Source organism: Sciurus carolinensis, chromosome 5 (genome assembly GCF_902686445.1).
Source record: "Sciurus carolinensis chromosome 5, mSciCar1.2, whole genome shotgun sequence".
In the NCBI taxonomy this organism is placed as follows: Eukaryota; Metazoa; Chordata; class Mammalia; order Rodentia; family Sciuridae; genus Sciurus; species Sciurus carolinensis.
Genome location: NC_062217.1, coordinates 54,300,425 through 54,320,978, shown reverse-complemented (window position 1 = coordinate 54,320,978; position 20,554 = coordinate 54,300,425). Strand labels below are relative to the sequence as shown.

At 33.4% G+C, this 20,554-nt stretch overlaps 1 protein-coding gene across 6 annotated transcripts in view; it reads left to right on the top strand.

The window, feature by feature from the left end:
• Diaph3 (diaphanous related formin 3) overlaps nt 1–20,554 on the top strand; it is a 545,588-nt gene that overhangs the window by 369,717 nt on the left and 155,317 nt on the right. For all 6 annotated transcript variants that reach the window (XM_047553083.1, XM_047553081.1, XM_047553085.1 and 3 more), the window contains one exon: nt 6,558–6,722. In XM_047553083.1, coding sequence (XP_047409039.1) covers nt 6,558–6,722 — 165 coding nt within the window. The remainder of the gene's footprint in view (nt 1–6,557; nt 6,723–20,554) is intronic.

Below are 20,554 nucleotides of genomic sequence, written 5' to 3'. Positions count from 1 at the left end.
AGATTATATTGTATATGCTTTCAGCTTAATTGTGAATTAGTTCAATTTTAGCTTCCTTCACTGTCTCTGTCGAGAAATATCATAAAAGTGCACTCCAGCAACAGTCAATTCAGGCTAATGTAGTTTGTTTCCTTTTGTTATGTTTCTTATCCATTCCGTTCCTTGTTAGGGAGCATGCCATTATCACGATAGTGAGTAAAGCTCTCATTTTTCGCTTTCTTTTTTAAACTAAAGTCTGTATTTATCCATCAAGAATACATTTTTGCACTATCTTCTCATTCAACAAAGCCTGCTTTTTAAAAATAAATGTTATTGCAGTTTCATCATTCTTAACTTCTCCTCCCCCATAATCATCTTGTAATGTTCAAATGCTCACATGTGAGTTTATTATTTTCTCATTAAGTTTTGTTAACTGAAGTGCTCGTTATTACATCCTATGCATAGAAAACATTTTAGTAAGGATTTCCACTATAGCTTCTGGTAATGTGCTGTGAGTGCCCTAATTATGGAACCTAGGCTTCTCCGCCTAACAAGAATGCCTGAACTGGGAGTAAAGGTGATAGGATCCTGCTCAGCAGACAATCTCAGGACATATTCATACTTGTATTCGTATGACATGAGAAGCTGAATGATGTCGGCTTCTTGAAAGGTATGCAGCTTATAAAAAGCAACCAGCAGGAAATCAGAAACAGGAAGGATGATGCTTTGTTGGAAACAATTTTTCATTCTGAATACAATTATACTCCATGGACAAGAAAGCTACTATATCCTGTCGCTAAATATCACAACCTAGAAGCCTCTAATGAACTGATTAGCATTCATGTATCTCTTGGAAGTCAGATATATGAACAGTTGGTGCACTTTGCTATTGACAAAGCTTATAATCATAAATATTCTTTGCTGAGATTAGATTGCACTCGTTTGCTTTTCATCTTAGACATACTAGTTTTGAAGTAATTAAATTCATTCATTGAAAGACTTTGTTTACTTTAATTAGGACTGACAACAAGTCAGATTTTGAATATTAAATGCTTTTATACAGATCTTATTAAAATGGCAAATTGGGAGCCTCTTAGATCTTAGAAAATGGAAGCGTTTGGAAGCTAAAATGCACAATGAATAAAAATATATTAACTTAAGTGTAAGTTATTAACACTCAAACATTGTTTATGTTTTATATTTAAATGCTTATTAGTTGAAGCACATATCAACTATTTCATTCATCAATTAAAAAGAATATATGCATTATTTAATTTATTAAATGAGTCTTTACAAGTACATATTTACTTCAAACAATCATGATTTCCTGAACTATTAAATAATCTGTTACTTGAATTGTCTTAAATTCTAAAGATAGAATTTTGTTATAGGAAATTTTACTACTAGCAGTCAATTATAGTGTGTTTTTATTCTTCTAGTGCATGCTCTTTTAACATCTACTTTATAACAAAGAAATATGAATTTAGTACTTCCTTTAAATGGCATGCACAATTATTTCATGTATCATTTGCTTTTTCATAATGATTATTATTTCCCAGTTGCTAAGCCAGGTCAGAACTATAATTGGTGTTGAATAGTTTCGCAGTAAATATTTACTTAAAAAATGTGAAATACAAATTTGAGGTAGGATTGACACTTGTTGTATGCAAGCTATTATATGTGAAGTGTACATACTTGTTAAATTCTTACCAGTGAGAAACAAAGAAAATGCTATGATTTATGTCATGTAGTACTTGTTCCTTTCTTTCAACCTTTAAGTTCTTTAATATTTCTTAGTTTTAGGAAAATAGCAAATAGATCATAGAGCATGCCCTTGATATTCTTCTTGCACAGTCACTTGCCTTTCTATTTTCTTTCTACCCCCTCTCCTGAGTCTCAGAAAAAAATCATTTTGTTAGACATTTATATATTTTTTATGTATCACAACTTATATGACAAGTTACCTGATTCATTCCTATATTTTTTTAAGTTTCTTCATCCAAATCCCCCTTTATTTTCATACTTTTCTTTATTGTTGTTCCAGTGTACAGCACTTCTGAAATTATAGGGTAGATGCTAAAACCATCCCAGTAAACTAAATGAAAGACTGATATTGTATCTGTATTCTGTATTACAGAAAGTACAGCATTTGCAGGTAAAGGAAATTAGAACACTTTTTAAATTGAATTGTGACTAGGAAGTAAAATATAAGACTGCACTGAATAAAATGTAAACCTGTGTAAATGTATATTGCAGTGGAAAATGGGGTAATTGAGTGTTTTATTATAACAAATTTTTTTTCTCTTGAGTTAGTCTTCTGACTCACTCATCCCTTCTTTTCTCTTTTCCACTTAGCCCATTCTCAACAAACTTTCAAGATTCCGGTTAAGTATCCTGCTTCTTTTTCTCTATAAATCCTCTAATTTACAATTATCTTTACATTTCCTGAGTCTTATTCCACTTATAAGAGAATGCTATACAATTTAGTACTCTCTGCTGTTCTGCTGTCTTGCCTTAGTTGTTTTAGTCAGTCATCTTTTAGACAAGATTTGCTTGACCACCCAAATCAAGTTAACCTCTCTTATTTGTACAACATCAAAAACTTTTATTTTCTTCATTATCCTTAGTACTATGTGAAAATCTCATTTACCTATTATGTATCTTCACATTCTGAGATGTATCTTTCACAGCTGCAGGGACCCTGCCTTCTAGAAGAGTGTTTGAAGTGCAGTGAACTCAGTGAATGCTGACTGAATGGCTGACTGGATCCCAGACCTTAAGACAGTCTAACCAAATTGTTAGACCTAACGAACTGATTGATGCTGGTCCTTGGAAGATGTGTTATGGGAAGTAATGGGATTTTTTGATGACAGAACTACAATAATGAGGATATGACCTAAGAATAAATGTGGAATATATTTGTGGTAGACAGCTTGGGACTATGCACCACTGGCAGACCTGTTTTGAATTACCAAATCTGAGTCATTCTCCTTAGTTGACCAACACTAAATAGTTGTACTTCAGTGCATATGAACATAATTGTCGAATACCTTTCAAATGGGAAGATTACATTGATTCAAGTAGAAATGAATGAGAATTTGTGCTGAGTTTTAGTTAAGGTAAAGCAAAAGAAAGCAAGAATAGATTTCATTAAACATCATATAGTTAGAATGTAAATATTTTTGCCTGAATTTAATCAAAAGTTTATTTTGTTGAGTGTCTTACAATGTTTTTCTAAAGTGCTTTCCATATGTAGAATTTTATTCTGGGAAAAAGATAGTTAAAGCCCAGCTACTGCTGACATGGATTTTACATTTATTTAGAATTTAGCAGTTGGAACATGGACAGCTTCACTTGTTTTTCTTTTAGATGATGATGATTTTTTATCTGGATCTTTCACCATCCCTTAATGAGAGTAGCCCTTCAGTACTGACATAGTGTACCTCATTCATGTAACCAGTTTTTCCATCCTATCAGACAGTCATTTTAAACTTCCAAGGATTAATTTGGCTATTTCCAAAATTGTTTCAGTTTAATCACGATTTTGCCATTCTTGTGGGTAATTCCAGTTACTCAAAGCTCCACTTCATTTCCTTTGGCAGCAAATTGCTTTATGTGTAATAATGATAAGAAATTGACTTAAAAACTCTCTAGCTGTTAGAACAAAACCATGTCATTTGCATGCTTCTGGCTCTTAGTCATCTTTTTCATCACATCTTTTAATAAAATTGTTCTGTTTTATAAATATACACAGACGTTTCTGATATTTCATTACTTATGGTTCTTACCTGAAAATCTAAAAGAAGGTCTTTGCTTTAATTTCACTTGTTTACCAGACATATTCTCAAGAATGCATGTATTGCCTGGTTTTAGGATAAAATTATCAGTATTTGTGAAGTGCCCATTATTAAAACTCAAAGCTTTATAAGCAGTGATAGGGACAGAAAAGGAGTAGCTATAGAATCATCCTATCATAGATGTTCACCAAAAGAGTGTCATTAACCTGTTGTCCAGTGTAAATAATCTTTAGTGGCTCCATTAGCTCTTTACATACAAATTATGTGTGTGCCTGTACATGAAATTGTGCAATTTTTTGAATAGGCGTTCTATGAATTTTCATTAAGTAATTTTGGAGAACCCTTGTTTCTTTTTCTCTCAAAGTTGAAGAATAAAAGTACTAGGATGAAATACATAATTGGAACCAATGTCATTGCAGATGACTGAATAAAGATAAATTGCCAGGCATGGGTAGTCCATGCCTGTAATCCCAGTAGCTCAGGAGGCTAAAACAGGAGGATCACAAGTTCAAATCCAGCCTCAGCAAAAGTGAGGTGCTAAGCAACTCAGTGAGACCCTGTCTCTTAATAAAATACCAAATGTGATGTGGCTCAGTGGTCGAGTCCCCGAGTTCAATCCCCAGTAACCCCACAAAATAAATAAATAAATGAATGAATGAATGAATGAATATTTGATAGCATCTAGAGAATGAGCAGAAAGTAAGAGGGGACCACACTGTTAGAAAGAACAAAGCCCCACTTAAGAATTAGATTAGAAAGGAAAACTTACAACTTAATTACAGTATGCTGGAAGTAACAATGTGCTGGAAGAATTTCCAGGTAAGTGCAATAGACTACAAATGCTGTAGTTCTAGTGGAACAAATGATTACTCCAAGCTGTGGCAATTAGAGGAAGGCATCATGGAAGAGGAAAAATTGAAGAAATTTTTGATAAGTTTCAACAAGAAAAGACAGAAGTGAGTTTTTCTTTTAGGTAGAAATTACGAATATATAAATAATGCAAGTAGATATGTTTTCAATTTGGAACAAATAATTTTAGGTGAGAGCTTATTGATTAAGTTAACATGTAAACATGTGTTGAGTTCTTAATGATTATTTCTGAATGATTATTTCACATTACAGATGAATATATATTTTATTTAATAATAGTTTCTGAATGTATTTCAAATGTGATCTTTATTTACATAAATCCACTTTACCTATAATATTTCATGAATATTGATATTACATATGGAAACCTGTTTTTGTGATTCAGTTCTTATAATATCTTGCGATTTTGTGGTTTGACTAATTATACAAAATGTTTTATTACTCATCCAAGAATTGCAAAGTGATATCATAAGTAAATGTATCAGTTACTGGAAGTATTAAAACCTAGACTCTGTAAAGTGTACAGAGGTATGTCGCTATTCAACTGAACATAACCTGAGTCACATTCACAACTTAAGGTTATTAAAAAAGATTCCCTGCCTTCTAGGCCATTTTTCCTTCTAAAATACTACATGTAAGAACATAGTATGAAAAGAAACAGCAATAGAAGGGAAACAGATCCCCTGGAGATTGACTGGCAAGGATTACAGAGTTGAGCTGTGACTGACTGGCTGCCTCAGGACCTGTGGGGGGGTCAGGCTCTGATTATTAGAATTGTTTCTTGTGTCCTGGATTCACTCCCTATCTGGCAACCACATGGTCTCTTTTTTTTTTTTTTATTGACTCTTTCATTCCCTTTCTCAAAATAAAGGTCCTACCTCAGTTTCTTTATTTTGTTCTCTATTGGGAAAAACTTTAACCAAAGAACCATATCTTTTTTTTTTAATTGTAAGAAATATTTTCAGATATATACATTCTATTTTAGGTTTCTTATTCATAGTCTGAATTCATTTAACTTAATTCAGTTTAAATTTTGCTAAGGTCTGTTTATACATGTGCATTAGTCAAAGGTAACAACATGGCTTCTGTGAGTTTAACTCTGTATGTCCCATTTCTTTGAATGTCCCAATTTAAAGGAGCCTAATTATGACTAACCCTCCAAGAATAGTCTTTCAGAATATGGCATCATGACTTTATATCTGACTGCATCAGCAATTTGTTACACAATGAAGGAAATTCCATGGTTTGTTTAGAACATATTTTCAACTGCCAATGACTATCACATTGAATTAGTGACTCAAATATTTATATATGACATTGAGTGCACAGTCCCTTTTCTAAAAACATTGCTGCTATTGGTTCATTGACTCCTCACACAGCTTTATGAGATTGATGGTATTGTTATTCCCATTCCACAAATGGGAAAGTCGAGGCAGAGAGAGGTGACGACTTGTCCACAGGAACACTACTACCAAGTTTAGGAACTATGAATTGACCCCAACTTGTCCAACTTAACTGCTGTACTTAATGGGGTCTATTGTCAGTTTCAGTATCATTCTAGTAACTCAGAACTGCCAAACTATAATTTTAAATCACATTGTGTGATCTGCATGGTATAGGTTATAATTTTAGTAAATTGGAAATTTTCTTTTCTTAAACGCAGTTATAAAATAGAAATATTAAATATGTAAATATTTGAGTTTCTGATAATTTTGCCAGTTAATTAGAAATTGAATTTAAATGTTTGCTATATTATCTAGACTGTCTTTAAGAATGACTGTTAAGGTAATTTTGGAATTTCGGTGATGTAGTAATGGTGACTAAAAATTAGAGTAAAATTTTGGAGTTATGTGTATTTTTGTGCCTAAAGTTTCACTTTGTAAATTACAAAATACCTTAACTATAATATACAGCTTTGTTACCAGTGCAAAAGAACAATACGGGAAACTTACAAAGTTACTTGAAAACATGGAAAAATTGTACCAGAGTGTCATGGTATATTATGCCATTGATGTGAAGAAGGTGTCTGTGGAAGACTTTTTTACTGACTTAAATAACTTCAGAACTACATTCATGGTATGGTAAAAATTTTAATTTGTTTTTTTAAAAAGTATTTTTATCTATACTATCTCATCTATCATTTCATTATTTCATTACACTCATTTTTATCTGTAGCAAAACCTGCTTTTCTGATGTTGAATGTTACCTTTAAAATTTCAGATTTTTAATCTATTGAAAAATATGTGGTTTGTTCTCTTTTTGGCCTTTCCAATGTTAAACTTTAATCAGAAAATGTGATTGAAAAAGTGACAAATTCTGAAGTTTTTCATAAAGGCTCCCTCCTGGCTGATTACAGAACTCTTTTGTAATAAGTTTTTGGCTATGAATTTGTTTCTTTATACTTAAGATCGATTTGTATTTTTGTGGTATAATTTTACCAAATTCCATGCAGCTCTTATGAAGCTTTTTTTCCTTTTCTTTTCTTAATGCATTGTACAATAAGCTACCTGTGATTTTCCTTTGAATAGATTTTACATTCCTAGGGTTTCCTTCAGATAATTTAATAGGGAGGTCAGGTCTTTGATGTGGAATCCTTTCATTTAGGCATTAAAAAGATCTTTTGAAAAGTATTAGCTGATTAGATGGGGGTGGGGGAAACCACACACATAATAAATTGAGAAGGCATTGTTGCCTCCCTAGGGAAACTGGTGATATATTTCTACAAGGAAAAAAATTGTTATTCTTAATAAATGGGTAAGTCATTTCTGTATTTCAGCAAATGTTTGTGAGGATTAAAAAGTTTTGAGGCATAAAGAAAAAGAAGATTGAATTTAAAGAACTGGTTCTTTTTAATCTTAGGAAAACTTTATTGCTGACTTCCCTGGACTTGGGTATAATCACTTAGGAAAGATTAGATAGTCTTATAATAAAAACCCACTATTTTAAAAAGAAAACCAGTCTACAATAAACACACATTTACTCACAGCTCCAGTTCATTTTCTCCACAAATTCAGAATGGTTCTTTAAATTAGGTTTTTCACTATGAGATGTGAATTTGGTGATTATGTTTATATATATTATGATGTATCTGTATCATGTTCTGTACAACATATTATTTTAAATTTTATGTTTTCTGAAGCAACATAGCTTGGTGGAAGTAGTTCAAAATCTTCGCAGTCTGAGAGAGCTAGATTTTCTATTTCCACCCTAATCATGTGACTGTGAGCACATTTAACCTTCCTGAGCCTCAGTTTCCATATTTGTAAAAAGAAATGTTAATCCCTTCCTTTAAAGACTGTATAATTGTTAAGTCAAATGATATATTAAAATACTTTCTGGCACATCTTTGTTACTCAATAAATTATCATGAAAGAAAAGGTTAATTCAAAGAGTGTGGGGTGTTCATGATTTCTTATGCCAAAGAAAATCTAGCTCTTGACTCTCTTCTGAGAGATCACCTCTAAACCCTGGGAATCTCACTAGAACCTGAGATCAACCTCGATGGACTATGCTCACAGCATGATTTATGGTGAATACCAATTTTTGTTCCTTTGGTGCCCTAGATGACACTGTGTCATTATTGGCCTCTTGGTGGCTTGGAGACTGAGTAGCTCAGATCCATCAAACAGACAGTCCATTAGAATTCTTTGAAACCAGGGCTCAGGTGAGAGTCCCTTCTTGGCAATACTTCCTTTTTACATGTCGCACTTTATTCCTGTTGGACTCCACTGGAGAACACAACTACAAGCTGGCACCTTTTAGCCAGGGGACACCACCCTATGCAGCTTTTTCCCTTATTGATTTTAATCTGTTTGTTCTCTTAATAAACTATAACAGGAGTATAGTGTATAATGGCTTTTTTTCTGTGTTTAATGGCTTTTTTTCTGTGAGTCCTTACAGCTAATCATCAAACCCAAGGGTGGTCTTGGGAATCCCTGACAATTGCAGACAGAATAAAATGGATATATGAAATAATACTACATTTCATATATTATTTTCTCTGAATATATGGTTCTCCATGGTCCATTCTTCTAAGTGCTTTATGTCTGTTATCTCCATCAAACATCACAGTAATTCTAAAATTTTTAGCTTTCACCATCCTTGTGTTGCAGATGAGGAAACTGAGACACAGAAATAGAACATATCTAACTCAGTGTCATGCTGCTATAAAATAATGCAACTAAAATTTGGATCTGTGTATTCTTCCACTAGAGTTACTCTGCCTACTGTATTCTATAGTTTGTGTTCCAATTTATAAATAAGAATACTGGCATTTGGGGAATTTCCTAATTAGACCAAAGCGATATCATCTGTAAATTATTGAATTGGGATTTGAATCCAGGTTTAATTCCAAATCTTTCCCAAGTTCTAAAAGGATTAGAGGACTTTAGGGCATTCTGTGGATAACTTGAGACTTTTTCCTACTAAATAGTGGATTGAGGGAGAAAGTATTTGAATGAGGTCAAAGGGCAAAAAAGCAAGTAACAGAGTGCCTTCTCTGTTTGCCTATTTCAGAGTCTCATATGTTCTAGAAGTAGCTGCTAACAAACATTTATGCACATGCTACATGAAATTAAAATTGTTACTGCTAAGCTTAAAGTATCTAAATAAGAAATATTTCTTCTTAAAGAAGAAATTTTCTTCAGACCAAAACTAAGAAAAAAGAAGACTAGACGTGAAATGTTTATATAAAGGTGATGATACTTCACATATGCATTTTTTTGTTCTCTTTTTTTGTTGGGGGGTGGTATACATGATTATACTGCTTAAATTTTGGAAAAAAAATATATCTTGAAAATTTCCAGTGTGTTAATATTGTCAAAAACTCTTGACAAATCCCTTATTTAGTCAGTGTTCTGACTTCTTAGGAAGTTGCCCTTTAATAGTTCCATATTATTCATCTTTGGAAACCAGGTTATGTTGAATTAAGTCAGTATGAAGATATTTGGTCTGTAACTACAGGTGAGAATTTAAATGTATTGAAAGAATCCCAGTGACTCCAGAGGCTGAGCTAGGAGGATTTCGAGTTCAAAGCCAGCCTCAGCAATGGCGAGAGGCTAAGCAACTCAGTGAGACCCTGTCTCTAAAATACAAAATAGGGCTGGGGATATGGCTTAGTGGTCGAGTACCCTTGGGTTCAATCCCTAGTACCTGCCTGCCCCCCAAAAAGTCTGTACTGGAAACTCATGTTAACATGCTAGGCCAAAATGTATATATATATTTTCAAAATACTGTTAATAAATATTTCCATTAATACTTCATCCATTGGCATTTAGGTGTCTTTATGGTCTTGAAAAGCAAGTTTTACTATAACATAAAGGTTCATTTTATTTTACATAAAGAGGTTTGGAACATGTCCTTACTCCACACACTTATGATGGCAGTTTTCCATCTGCTTCAATTCGGGTCACTCTGCATATCGTTAGCTCTGCTGGAGCACTCCCTAATTGCCTGGCTAAATTATTATACTTACCCTTCTGACTTCTGCTCTGAATTTGCTTCTTCTCATAAAGCCTTATTTCCGTTTGTGTCTCCACTGTGTCTCATGGCATATGATAAATTTGTTGAGTAATTGATCAATGGGTGGCATGATTTAATAGTGAACATGTAGTACTACCCATGTTCCAGGGCTTTAGTCACTCATGTAATTCTTCCCCAAACTAGATGTGTTTTACTGTGGTTCCTGTTTTATAGATGAAAAGATTGAGGCCTATTCAATCTTGACTTGCTCATCATTACACAGCTAGCAAGGCACCAAGATGATAACCCAGGCTGTGTGACTCCAAAGTCTGTTCTGTATATGGCTGTACTCTGCTAAACTCCTATTAAATGTGCAACTGCTAAAACAGTTTTGAACAGCTAACTTGACATTGAACCTTTGCACTCCAAATAAAAATTGTAACTGTTTTCTTTGTTATAGTAATTTAGTTTGTAAATAGTTTGTCCCAAAATATTAATACTCTAGGATATTAAATTTTAGTAATTAAAGGCTGTTTTTCTATTTAAAGCCTTTTACTACACCTTTGACTAATCTCATATCAGTTGGATTTCATGACTAATCTGTATAGATAGAGCTCTTCAGTGTTTCTGGGTTTTTTTTTTTGCGCCATGAGAGCCTTGTTACAATAGCTAAAGAGGGAGCATCTGTTCCAGACTGCTGCCTCAAGCCATGTAGACCAAGGGGGAAAATTTTCAAAATCTTGTAGCTTCTCTGAAGAACAGCTGTTCATTTTGACAGCAGTTTAACTCACCCCTCTTACTTGAAAATTCTCATCGGGAATTAACTTTTTGTTGTTGTTTTGTTTGTTTATAGAACAACCTACTTTAGGTAGTTATGCCAGTGGTGAGTGGTTTTATTTAGAACTGCAGATCCAAGGTTGCCAGAAATAGGGAGTAAGTTTGCATTATAATTTCACTTAGCTTTATTTTTGTTAGCATTGCCAGCAGGACAAAACCAAAAACAAATGCCACTGATTGAGTACTTGCTTCTTTCTCAACCCTGTGCTGAAAGCGTTGTTACATGCAGTGCTCATTTAGTCCTCACAAGGTTTTGGTGAGGTGACTTGCACAGTAGCAAAGCCCCATGCCTTCTCAGGAGCAAGGATTGAACCCATACTGCCTTGACTCCAAAGCTTCGCCCACTGCTGCTCAGAGAGTTTGCAGGAAAATTCAAGGTTGTAATTTTGAAGGGTGTTTTTGATGACCTACTGGAGAGTGTCAGCACAAGGCATACTTTATTTCCTGACTCTGGTATAACAGCTTTCTATTTGCATTGATAGGTTCATGATAGAAGAATGTTTTCAGGGCTGCTTCGATTTCAAAACATAAAACGTCCTCTCAGAGAACTATGAATGTGAAACCTGATTTCTGGGGTGGGAAAAAGGTGAAGTCTAGAGAGTCAGCACCTTTCTATAATAGATTTTTGTTTCCTCTAGGACTTGTATGAAACATAAAGTTCAGATTGGGGGTAGTAGGTAGAAATACCTGACCTCTCACATCAGCGGTATATATCCGTGGACTACCAGGCATTCAGCTTTGTACCAGGTGCAGTCCGCCGCTTTGGCCGCATAATGTTGTGCAGCAGTCTTCGTCATCATTTTACATTTGTGACTGGTTTTAGAATCATTACATGCCATTAACAACCTACCTGTTATTAATAGATGATATCCTGCTTCTGTGGGATGAATTGAGCTCATTAGGGAATTTTTGTTGAATCCTGCTAGCAAACTCCTACCCTCCTTTTATCTTGCTCAGCAGCTGCAGTGTGTTTCTGTTTGTCGTTTTGAGTTTAAACCTAATTTTCTGGCCTGCCCTTGGTCACTGTGGCCTTAAAGCATAATGTATATCCTGTTCCCATCTCCCTGTCCTAGTAGAGGATTTTGCTCTAACTGCTTTTACTCACATGGCCCGAATTACAGTTTTTTCTTTATCACTCATTATCCTAATGGCGCTCCCCCTCTTTTATCATTGAAAGTTCCTTTGCTATTCTCTTTCATTAACCAAAATTCTTAGTGCAGTATAATGCTCTCAGCTCCCTAAGCAGATTTCATCTCACACTTTATTTGTTTTGTTTAATATATCAGAGAAATTGTTTCTAATGCTTTTCTCTCTTTGGATCCCTTTGTTGTCCTTATGTAACCTGTTTCAAAATAATTTTTCAACTAACTTATGCTTATTAAAATGTGTTTTAGTTTTCGTTAAACATGTAACTACTGTTTGGACTCTCTGAGTTTGCAGTATCAGATATTCCCATATGGAATATTTTTTGACTTTTTGAACATATTTTGACTTTTATGAACATATTCTGTTGGAATACTACTATACTTCCTTTTTTATTAGTAATTCCTAAAAAACTGATATAAACAAAAAACTCTCCTTGCCTTAAAAGAGATTATAATCCCTCCCTCCTCTGCAAACTGGGGTAATGTGGTTTTTTTTCTTATTTGTATATGGGCACAGATATATGTATCAAACTTTGTAGTTATTATTTTCTAGTCCATAAAAGTCAGTCTGTTCCTATCTAAGCATTATTTCCCACATACAATAACTCCCAACTGAATTACTTGTGTTGACAATTGAGGAGATAAATGATTTCTTCATCTTAAGTGATTGATGAATTGTGCTTATGGAATCTTCACCTAATTTTTTTTTTTTTTAATTTTACTCATTTTTTTAGGGGAGAGCTACTACAGGTGAGGTGACTGCATAGTAGCAAACTGAACTAAGGGGTACTCAGCCACTTAGCCACATGCCCAGTCCTATTTTGTATTTTTATTTTAGAGATGGGGTCTCACTAAGTTGCTTAGCAGCTCACTTTTGTTGAAGCTGGCTTTGAACTCATGATCCTCTTGCCTCAGCTTCCTGAACCACTGGGATTACAGGCGTGTACTACAATGCCTGGGTGTTGTTTATTTTTAATAGTGATGTTTTGCTCTTTGTCTCCCTTTTGGGAAAATAGAAGTGTTTGAAAGGCAGAGTGCAACAGAGCACCTGGCTTGAGCCCATCTCTGCAGATTATTAGTGAAATGAATGTGGCAAGTTCCTTAAACCTGCTCAGCCTTGGTTTCCTGATAGTAGTCTGTTTCTTAGGGTTGTTATGTTTTGAAAATCAAATAACCTAATGTAAATACACCCTCATAACTAGTTAGAAGTTTAATAATTTTACCTTTCTCATCTCATTATAACATGATCAATATTTTAAATTTTTCCTTTATGGTTCCAGAATAGAATACTGTGAGTTGAATAAATAGCTACTGATTTTTCATGTTTAGCTCTGTCTTTAGATGATTTCTACAGTCTTGTTAAAGTTCTGTTTCATCCAGTTAAAGATTTGTCATTCATGCTATTTGTAGACTTGTAGTTGATTTGTGGTTCATATAATTGAAATATGTGTAGCGAACAAATACAAAATCAATTATAACTCACTTAATCTTGCTGATCTGTTGATTAAATACAATTCATTATTCTACTGCAATTTCAGACTAAAGTAGTGTGTTTACCAAAAAAAAAGAAATTATCCAATGGGTATTTTTAGTGTAAAATTATTTTGACAAGGAGGGCAAGATAACAAAACTTGTTTTGTAAATCATTTAAATTACACAAATTTGATGCTTGTCAAGACACTCTGAATGCCACTTATGCTGACTACTATGTAGACCAACTAGACAATATCAGGAATGTCAAAGCACTTAGTGCTCCTTAAATCTTGTAGATTGATTCATCTATGTTGTCAGAGGAAGGAAAATCTTGTACAAGTCCTATGGTAGGGTGTTGAGCCAGCTTGTGCAATTATAATAGGAAGCATCTTCTATCCATGCTTATTTTGGTGGGCTCACAACTTGAAAATTGTATTTGGAGTCTTTTCACATAGGGCTTATGTCTTCATTAGCACCTTTGTTATTCTGAGATCATACTTGGAACTATAAAGCTTCAAACCTAGAAGAAGATAATTCTAGCTATGGGAAGTTTTTTCTTCTCCTTTAGTATTTGTGAGTTTGCAACTTTGAAAATAATTCAGATAGATTCTCCTCATTCTTACTCTTTAGACTTTTTATAGTAATAACACATGTAGACCAAGTGGCTTAATTTTTTTCTAAATTTGTATTTTCCTTTTATATTTAAAGTATTTTGTTTGTTCAATGAAATGGTATAGCTAGATTATTCTAATACATTAATGAGCACAACATATGTAATAATGTTATATTAACCCAAGTACGTGAAAGGTGACAGTAAACTAGGATATTACAAATATCAGTAAAACATCATGTTCTTTGTATAGCAGATAGTCATCCCTTCCATATTATATACAAACACACACACACATATACACATAAGATTGTGGCAGTGGAGAGGAGTAGAAAAGAAGGTACATACTATAAGCCTCATTTTCATGTTATGTTTTAAACATAGGGAGGTTCACTTGGGACAGTGTGGGACTTTACTTCCCTTGGAGAGGAGTTTGCTTATCTCCAAAAAAATTTTTTTTAAATACTATCCTGTCATGTCTATCTTTAAGTATTATATGACTACTCTTTTGTGCATATCTGTACCTTTATTTATCTTCATAAGTCACTGTTTTTTAATACATCCCTTTGGAACACAAGGAAAGAGAATACATAATGGAAAATCAAATTATAGTTTGGAAAAGCTTTATTATGAAAATTTCATACTTCATTAAAGAAGTATTGTTATAGTAGTCATCTCTTTGTTGATGTGACCAAAATACCTGACACAAACAACTTAGAGGAAGAAAGATATATTTTAGCTCATGGTTTCCGAGATTTTATCTGTGATAGGCTGGCTCCAAGGCAGAAATATCTTAATAGAAGTATGTGGCAGAAAGAAAGCTGTTCAGTTCAAGGCAGCCAGGAAGCCTAGAAAGGGAGAGAGGACCAGGGAGAAGATAACCATTTTGGGGGCATGCCTCCAGAGACCTGTTTCCTCCAATTAGTTCTGACCTCCGATTAATCCATTCAGTATTGTCAGAAAAAGGAAAATCATGTGCAGAGCCTGTGGTGGGTATTGAGCCAGCTTGTGCAGTTATACTAGGAAGCATCTTCTGTCCGTGCTTATTTTGGTGGGCTCACAACTTAAAATCCATTTCATGGATTAATCCACTGAGGAGGTTGGGCCCTCACGATCCAATCATTGTCTAAAATCTCTTCCTTGGAAACTTGCTACATTGACGACTATGCTTTTCAACACATGAACTTTGGAGCAAAGACATGCCAAAATCAAACCATACCAATTGTAAAAGTTGGGTGTCTCATTTACTTGTGAATTTTGTGAAGGGTTTGAAGGAATTGCAAACAAATCCATAACAAATTTTCCAAGGGTCAGTACTGTCACCAGTGGGTTAATAAATAATTTGAATCCAAAGAGTTTAATCATCAGCACCTACACAACCTTTGGGCATTCTAGTTTGCTTCTCATAAGTGTAGTGGTCTATAAAGTTCAGCTAATAGCAACTTATATTGAATGTTAAGATGATGAATTGTTTCTACCAGAGCATAGTATATCATGCTTTCCTATTCACATTGATAGCATTTTTAATTGGATTTGATAATCCTAGAAAAATTACATTAATTTTACTGTCATTCTAGATTACTTTCTAAGACACCTACTATTGTAATTATAAACAGGAGCAGTAGGAACAAACATTTCCCACTAAGTAAAGTGTGTGTGTGTGTGTGTGTGTGTGTGTTTGGGAAAATTTTTTATATTTAGTTACAAAAGAGTAATTTTGATGGAAAACTTGTTTCTTTAAAGACTTCTATGACTTACTCACTTTTAAAATATTTTTTCATGTTCCTTTAGGAGAGTATAAGATCCTAGGAGTTCATTTTTAATTTTTTTCAACTTAAAAATATTTTCTGTTCTTAGGATGAAGTCATCAGTAGTTGATTATTAAGTATGTTTGAGCATTGTCTCAACCCAAGGGTTAGCAACCTCCATGCAAAATGATTAATGGGAGAGTATTGGACCCATATGTGTTTTTTTTTTTTTTTTTTTTTTTTTAGAAAATTAGCCTTGTTTTTATGGTATCTAACACCCATTCCTCTGGAGAACCTGGAGATTTAAGTTGAATTTGTTCATCTCACTTTAAGGTTGTACAAGAAAAATTTAATACTCTGATAAAAAGATTTTTTAGTTTAGTGAAACCTTACCACACCTATAACCTGAGCATCCGTTGATGTTGAAAGAAATGTAACTCTGAACAGGAAGACATTTATGAGCTTTTCAAAATTTTTTTTCAAATAATGAAATCTCTAGTACTTTCTGTTAAAAAAAAAACATAACTGTGTTATATCTTGGAAAATGTTGAGATGGATAGATGACACTTTTTAAATGCCTAAGGTTCAGAACAAGAGATAAAATTCAACTTAAAAAAGTCAGGATCTCTGACAGTCTACTTGTTTTTAATACTATCATTTTTACATTTTATTATAATTTTATCTTATAGGACTGAAAAAGTCATCAAAGTCATGTATGTTTGTGAGATAGACTGATTTCTTAAAGCTTTTTGGAAGTGGAACAAATTACACTTTGATATTTAAAATTTTACTTTTGGGGGAAAATTAAAACAATCATTGTGTCATTAGGCAGTGTTAAGTGTGAGTTAAATATGAATGTCGAATATCAGGAATTTCTTTTAAGTGACTGTAATATTTTGCAGAGAATACACAGGAAACTAAGTTTTCTTCCCAAATAAAGTTTCATAACAGATTTGGAAGTATTAAAAACAATGTGCATATATATGTAAATTAAGTCCTTAGAGGTATAATAGCTAGACTTGAGGTTGAAAACTACATCTTGCCTTCCATATGTAATTCACCATTCATCATACCTTGCCTGCCAAGTAACCCTGCCTGTATGCATCCACTTACCTCCCAATCAACTTAATGCATGCTCCTATTCCAACATTTCTGAATAGGAGACATTTATATTGTCATAGAAACTGTGAAAACTGACACTCCCCCATATGCTTGACAGGAACATATATAATTGATATAAGCTAGAAAGTGACTCTTCCTTGTATTATTACTGGGTAATTGTATTTGAGCCAACTGATTAATGATATTGTAATAAAATATTTAAAATCAGTGATATGATAATAGAATAATGTTTACTTATAGGGTGTCCATGTATTATATGCCAGACAGTGATATGAGTCAGATGTGAATTAATTAATTCTTAAAATGTCCCATGTATCATTTAATGTTTTGCGTATGTCACAGCGTGACACAGCTCTTTAGTACCAAGTAGTTATTTAAACCAAAACAACAGGATTTCAGATTTCTATCTCCTTACTATTATACTCTTTCCTGTATTTGAGTTCAGATTTTTAAAAATTTCTAAAAATAATAGAATGTATGGCTGTTCAATTACCATTGTTTACCTTTGGATTCTAAAACACATGTATAAGGTGCCCAGAAATACATATATTATATAAAAACTGCAACATTATACAAAGTATTTAAGAAATGGAATGTTGAGTAATATATAAAAGAAAACACTTGGAGGACTTTGCTTATCATGATATGGATTAGTAAAGACACTTATAGATTTATTCACCCCAGAATACAGGGAACATTTTGAAATACAGCTGTTTGGTAAGAAAGTTAGAGAAATATTCCAGGGCAAAAGGGTTAAAAGGAAAAGAACAAAATTGAAACTTGACATAGGTAAGGAAGGGGAAAGCTAGACTTACCCAGGATGTGAAGGCTGAGACCATGACTTGGTGCAGGATAAGTGAGTACATTGAATAAAACTTTTACAAGCCTGGGACAAGAGCATATTCAATCTCTCCAGGTTCAGAAATGATCCCTGGTAATTTACAGAAGCTCAGTCAAAGCTGTGTGCCGAAAGACAATTACAATTTAGGTCCTCAAGTTTCTCACAAATTAAGTTCAATAAGAATAATTAATCTCAATCAATCACCAAACAAGAGAGGAATTGTATGGTGAAATGATTAGGAAAAAGCAGAACAAATTATATAGGCAACCAAGAATCTAGATATGGAATAACAACATGTGAAATGTTTAGGAAATAAGAGATAAGATTTTATAAAGAGAGAGAGATAGAAACAGGAGTCTACCAAAAATGACCAAGCAGTTTATAAAAGAAACAATTTAAATTCATGCAATTGGAAGTATGATGATGAAAATTAACTTTCAGTGGATTAAGTAGCAAATAATACTCAGCTAAAGAAAAAAGTGCTAGATTGCATAGTAGATCTAAATAAATTGTCTATAAAGCAATTTAGGGAGACATTTTATTTAGAAGTATAATCCACTTTTTTAAGAAACACATAGAACAGGATGAGAAAGCCTATTGTATAATGAATGTTCCAAAGGATAAACTCAAGAGCATGAGTGAAAGACAGTATTCTTAACAATGACTAAAAATTTCCAGATTAAGAATCTACAGAATAGAAAGTAAATGTATAACAAACTAGATAAAGGTGAACTCATTTAAAAAATATATATATGTATAAAACTTCAAAATACCTCCAACAACCATTTTTAAAAGTAGCCACAGAAAAAATGATATAACCCCCAACACAGTTACATACAAATAACTTCTCATCAGCACAAGTAGAAACTAGATGAAAGTGAGGTAGTCTCACCCAAAAGAGAAAAATTCAAAACTTGCATGTGCCACAAAATGACCACTTACAAATTGATGAACTATATGAATAACTTGACAGGTACATTGTGTTGAAAAAGATGAAATCCTCTAACATATTGATAAGTCAAGTAGAAAATATTAAATTTGTAAAAACTTTAAGCAATTTAAATAGACTTATTGATTATTCTATATAGAACAGAAACTCTAAAGAATGCCCATTTCCTCAAATACAATCACCAACTAGTATCAAATTGATTATGTACTTGAGATGATGAAAGACATTTCAGCATAATTACAAGTGTCATTTTCGTTCAATGACCACAATAACATGAAATAAGAAGGATGAAATTTTTAAACTTTTATTTTGAAAATTGTGAAAATACATGAATTACTCTATATGAAAGATAAAATCATAGGAAAAATTAGACCTGAACAATAATACCCCACATTAGAATTTGTGAGATGTAATAAAAGTGGTATAAAGCAATTTATGCTTTAAGTGCTTCAATTAAAAAAATAAACAGAAAATTAACAAGGTAGCAATTGATCCCAGAAATTAATAAGGACATTGTATAATTTTGAAAAACTACGAATGTTCAGGAATAAATGAGAAAAAGTGGTGAAGAATTTTAAAAGCCACAATGATATATGGAAGTCAGATAATTTTCTGAAAAGTTTAATCAAGCAAGAAAAAAAAAAGAAAAATGATAAAAATGTAAAAATGAAATAAAAGAAACATCACTAAAGATATTGAAGATAGTAAAAAGCATACTACAATAATTTGTAGGCCATAATAGAAAAAGTTTTGATGAACTAGATAAGTTGTAGAAGAAAATAATCTGACAATTTCTGTAAAAGAAATAGCTTGAGTATTTCTATTATTAATTTTTAATTTTTTTTTATTTTTGTATACAAATGGGATACATGTTGTTTCTCTATTTGTACATGGAGTCAAGGCATACCATTTGTGTAATCATAAATTTACATAGGGCAATTATGTTTGATTCTTTATTTTTTCCCTTCCCCCCACCCCTCTTTTCCCTCTATACAGTCCTTTCTTCCTCCGTTCTTACCACCCTCCTTATCCCTAACCCTAAACCTAACCCTAACCCTAACGCTAACCCCTCCCACCCCCCATTATATGTCCTCATCCGCTTATCAGCGAGATCATTCGTCCTTTAGTTTTTTGAGATTGGCTTATCTCACTTAGCATGATATTATCCAATTTCATCCATTTGCCTGCAAATGCCATAATTTTATCATTCTTCATTGCGGAGTAATATTTCATTGTATATATACGCCACAGTTTCTTTATCCATTCATCAACTGAAGGGCATGTAGGTTGGTTCCACAATCTGGCTCTGGTGAATTGAGCAGCAGTGAACATTGATGTGGCTGTATCTCTGTAGTATGCTGATTTTAAGTCCTTTGGGTATAGGCCAAGGAGTGGGATAGCTGGGTCAAATGGTGTTTCCATTCCAAGCTTTCTGAGGAATCTCCACACTGATTTCCAGAGTGGCTGCACTAATTTGCAACCCCACCAGCAATGTATGAGTGTACCTTTCTCCCCACATCCTCTCCAACACCTATTGTTGCTTGTGTTCTTGATAATCGCCATTCTAATTGGGGTGAGATGAAATCTTAGGGTAGTTTTGATTTGCATTTCTCTTATTACTAGAGATGTGGAACATTTTTCCATATGTTTGTTGATTGCTTGTAGATCTTCTTCTGTGAAGTGTCTGTTCATTTCCTTAGCCCATTTGTTGATTGGATTATTT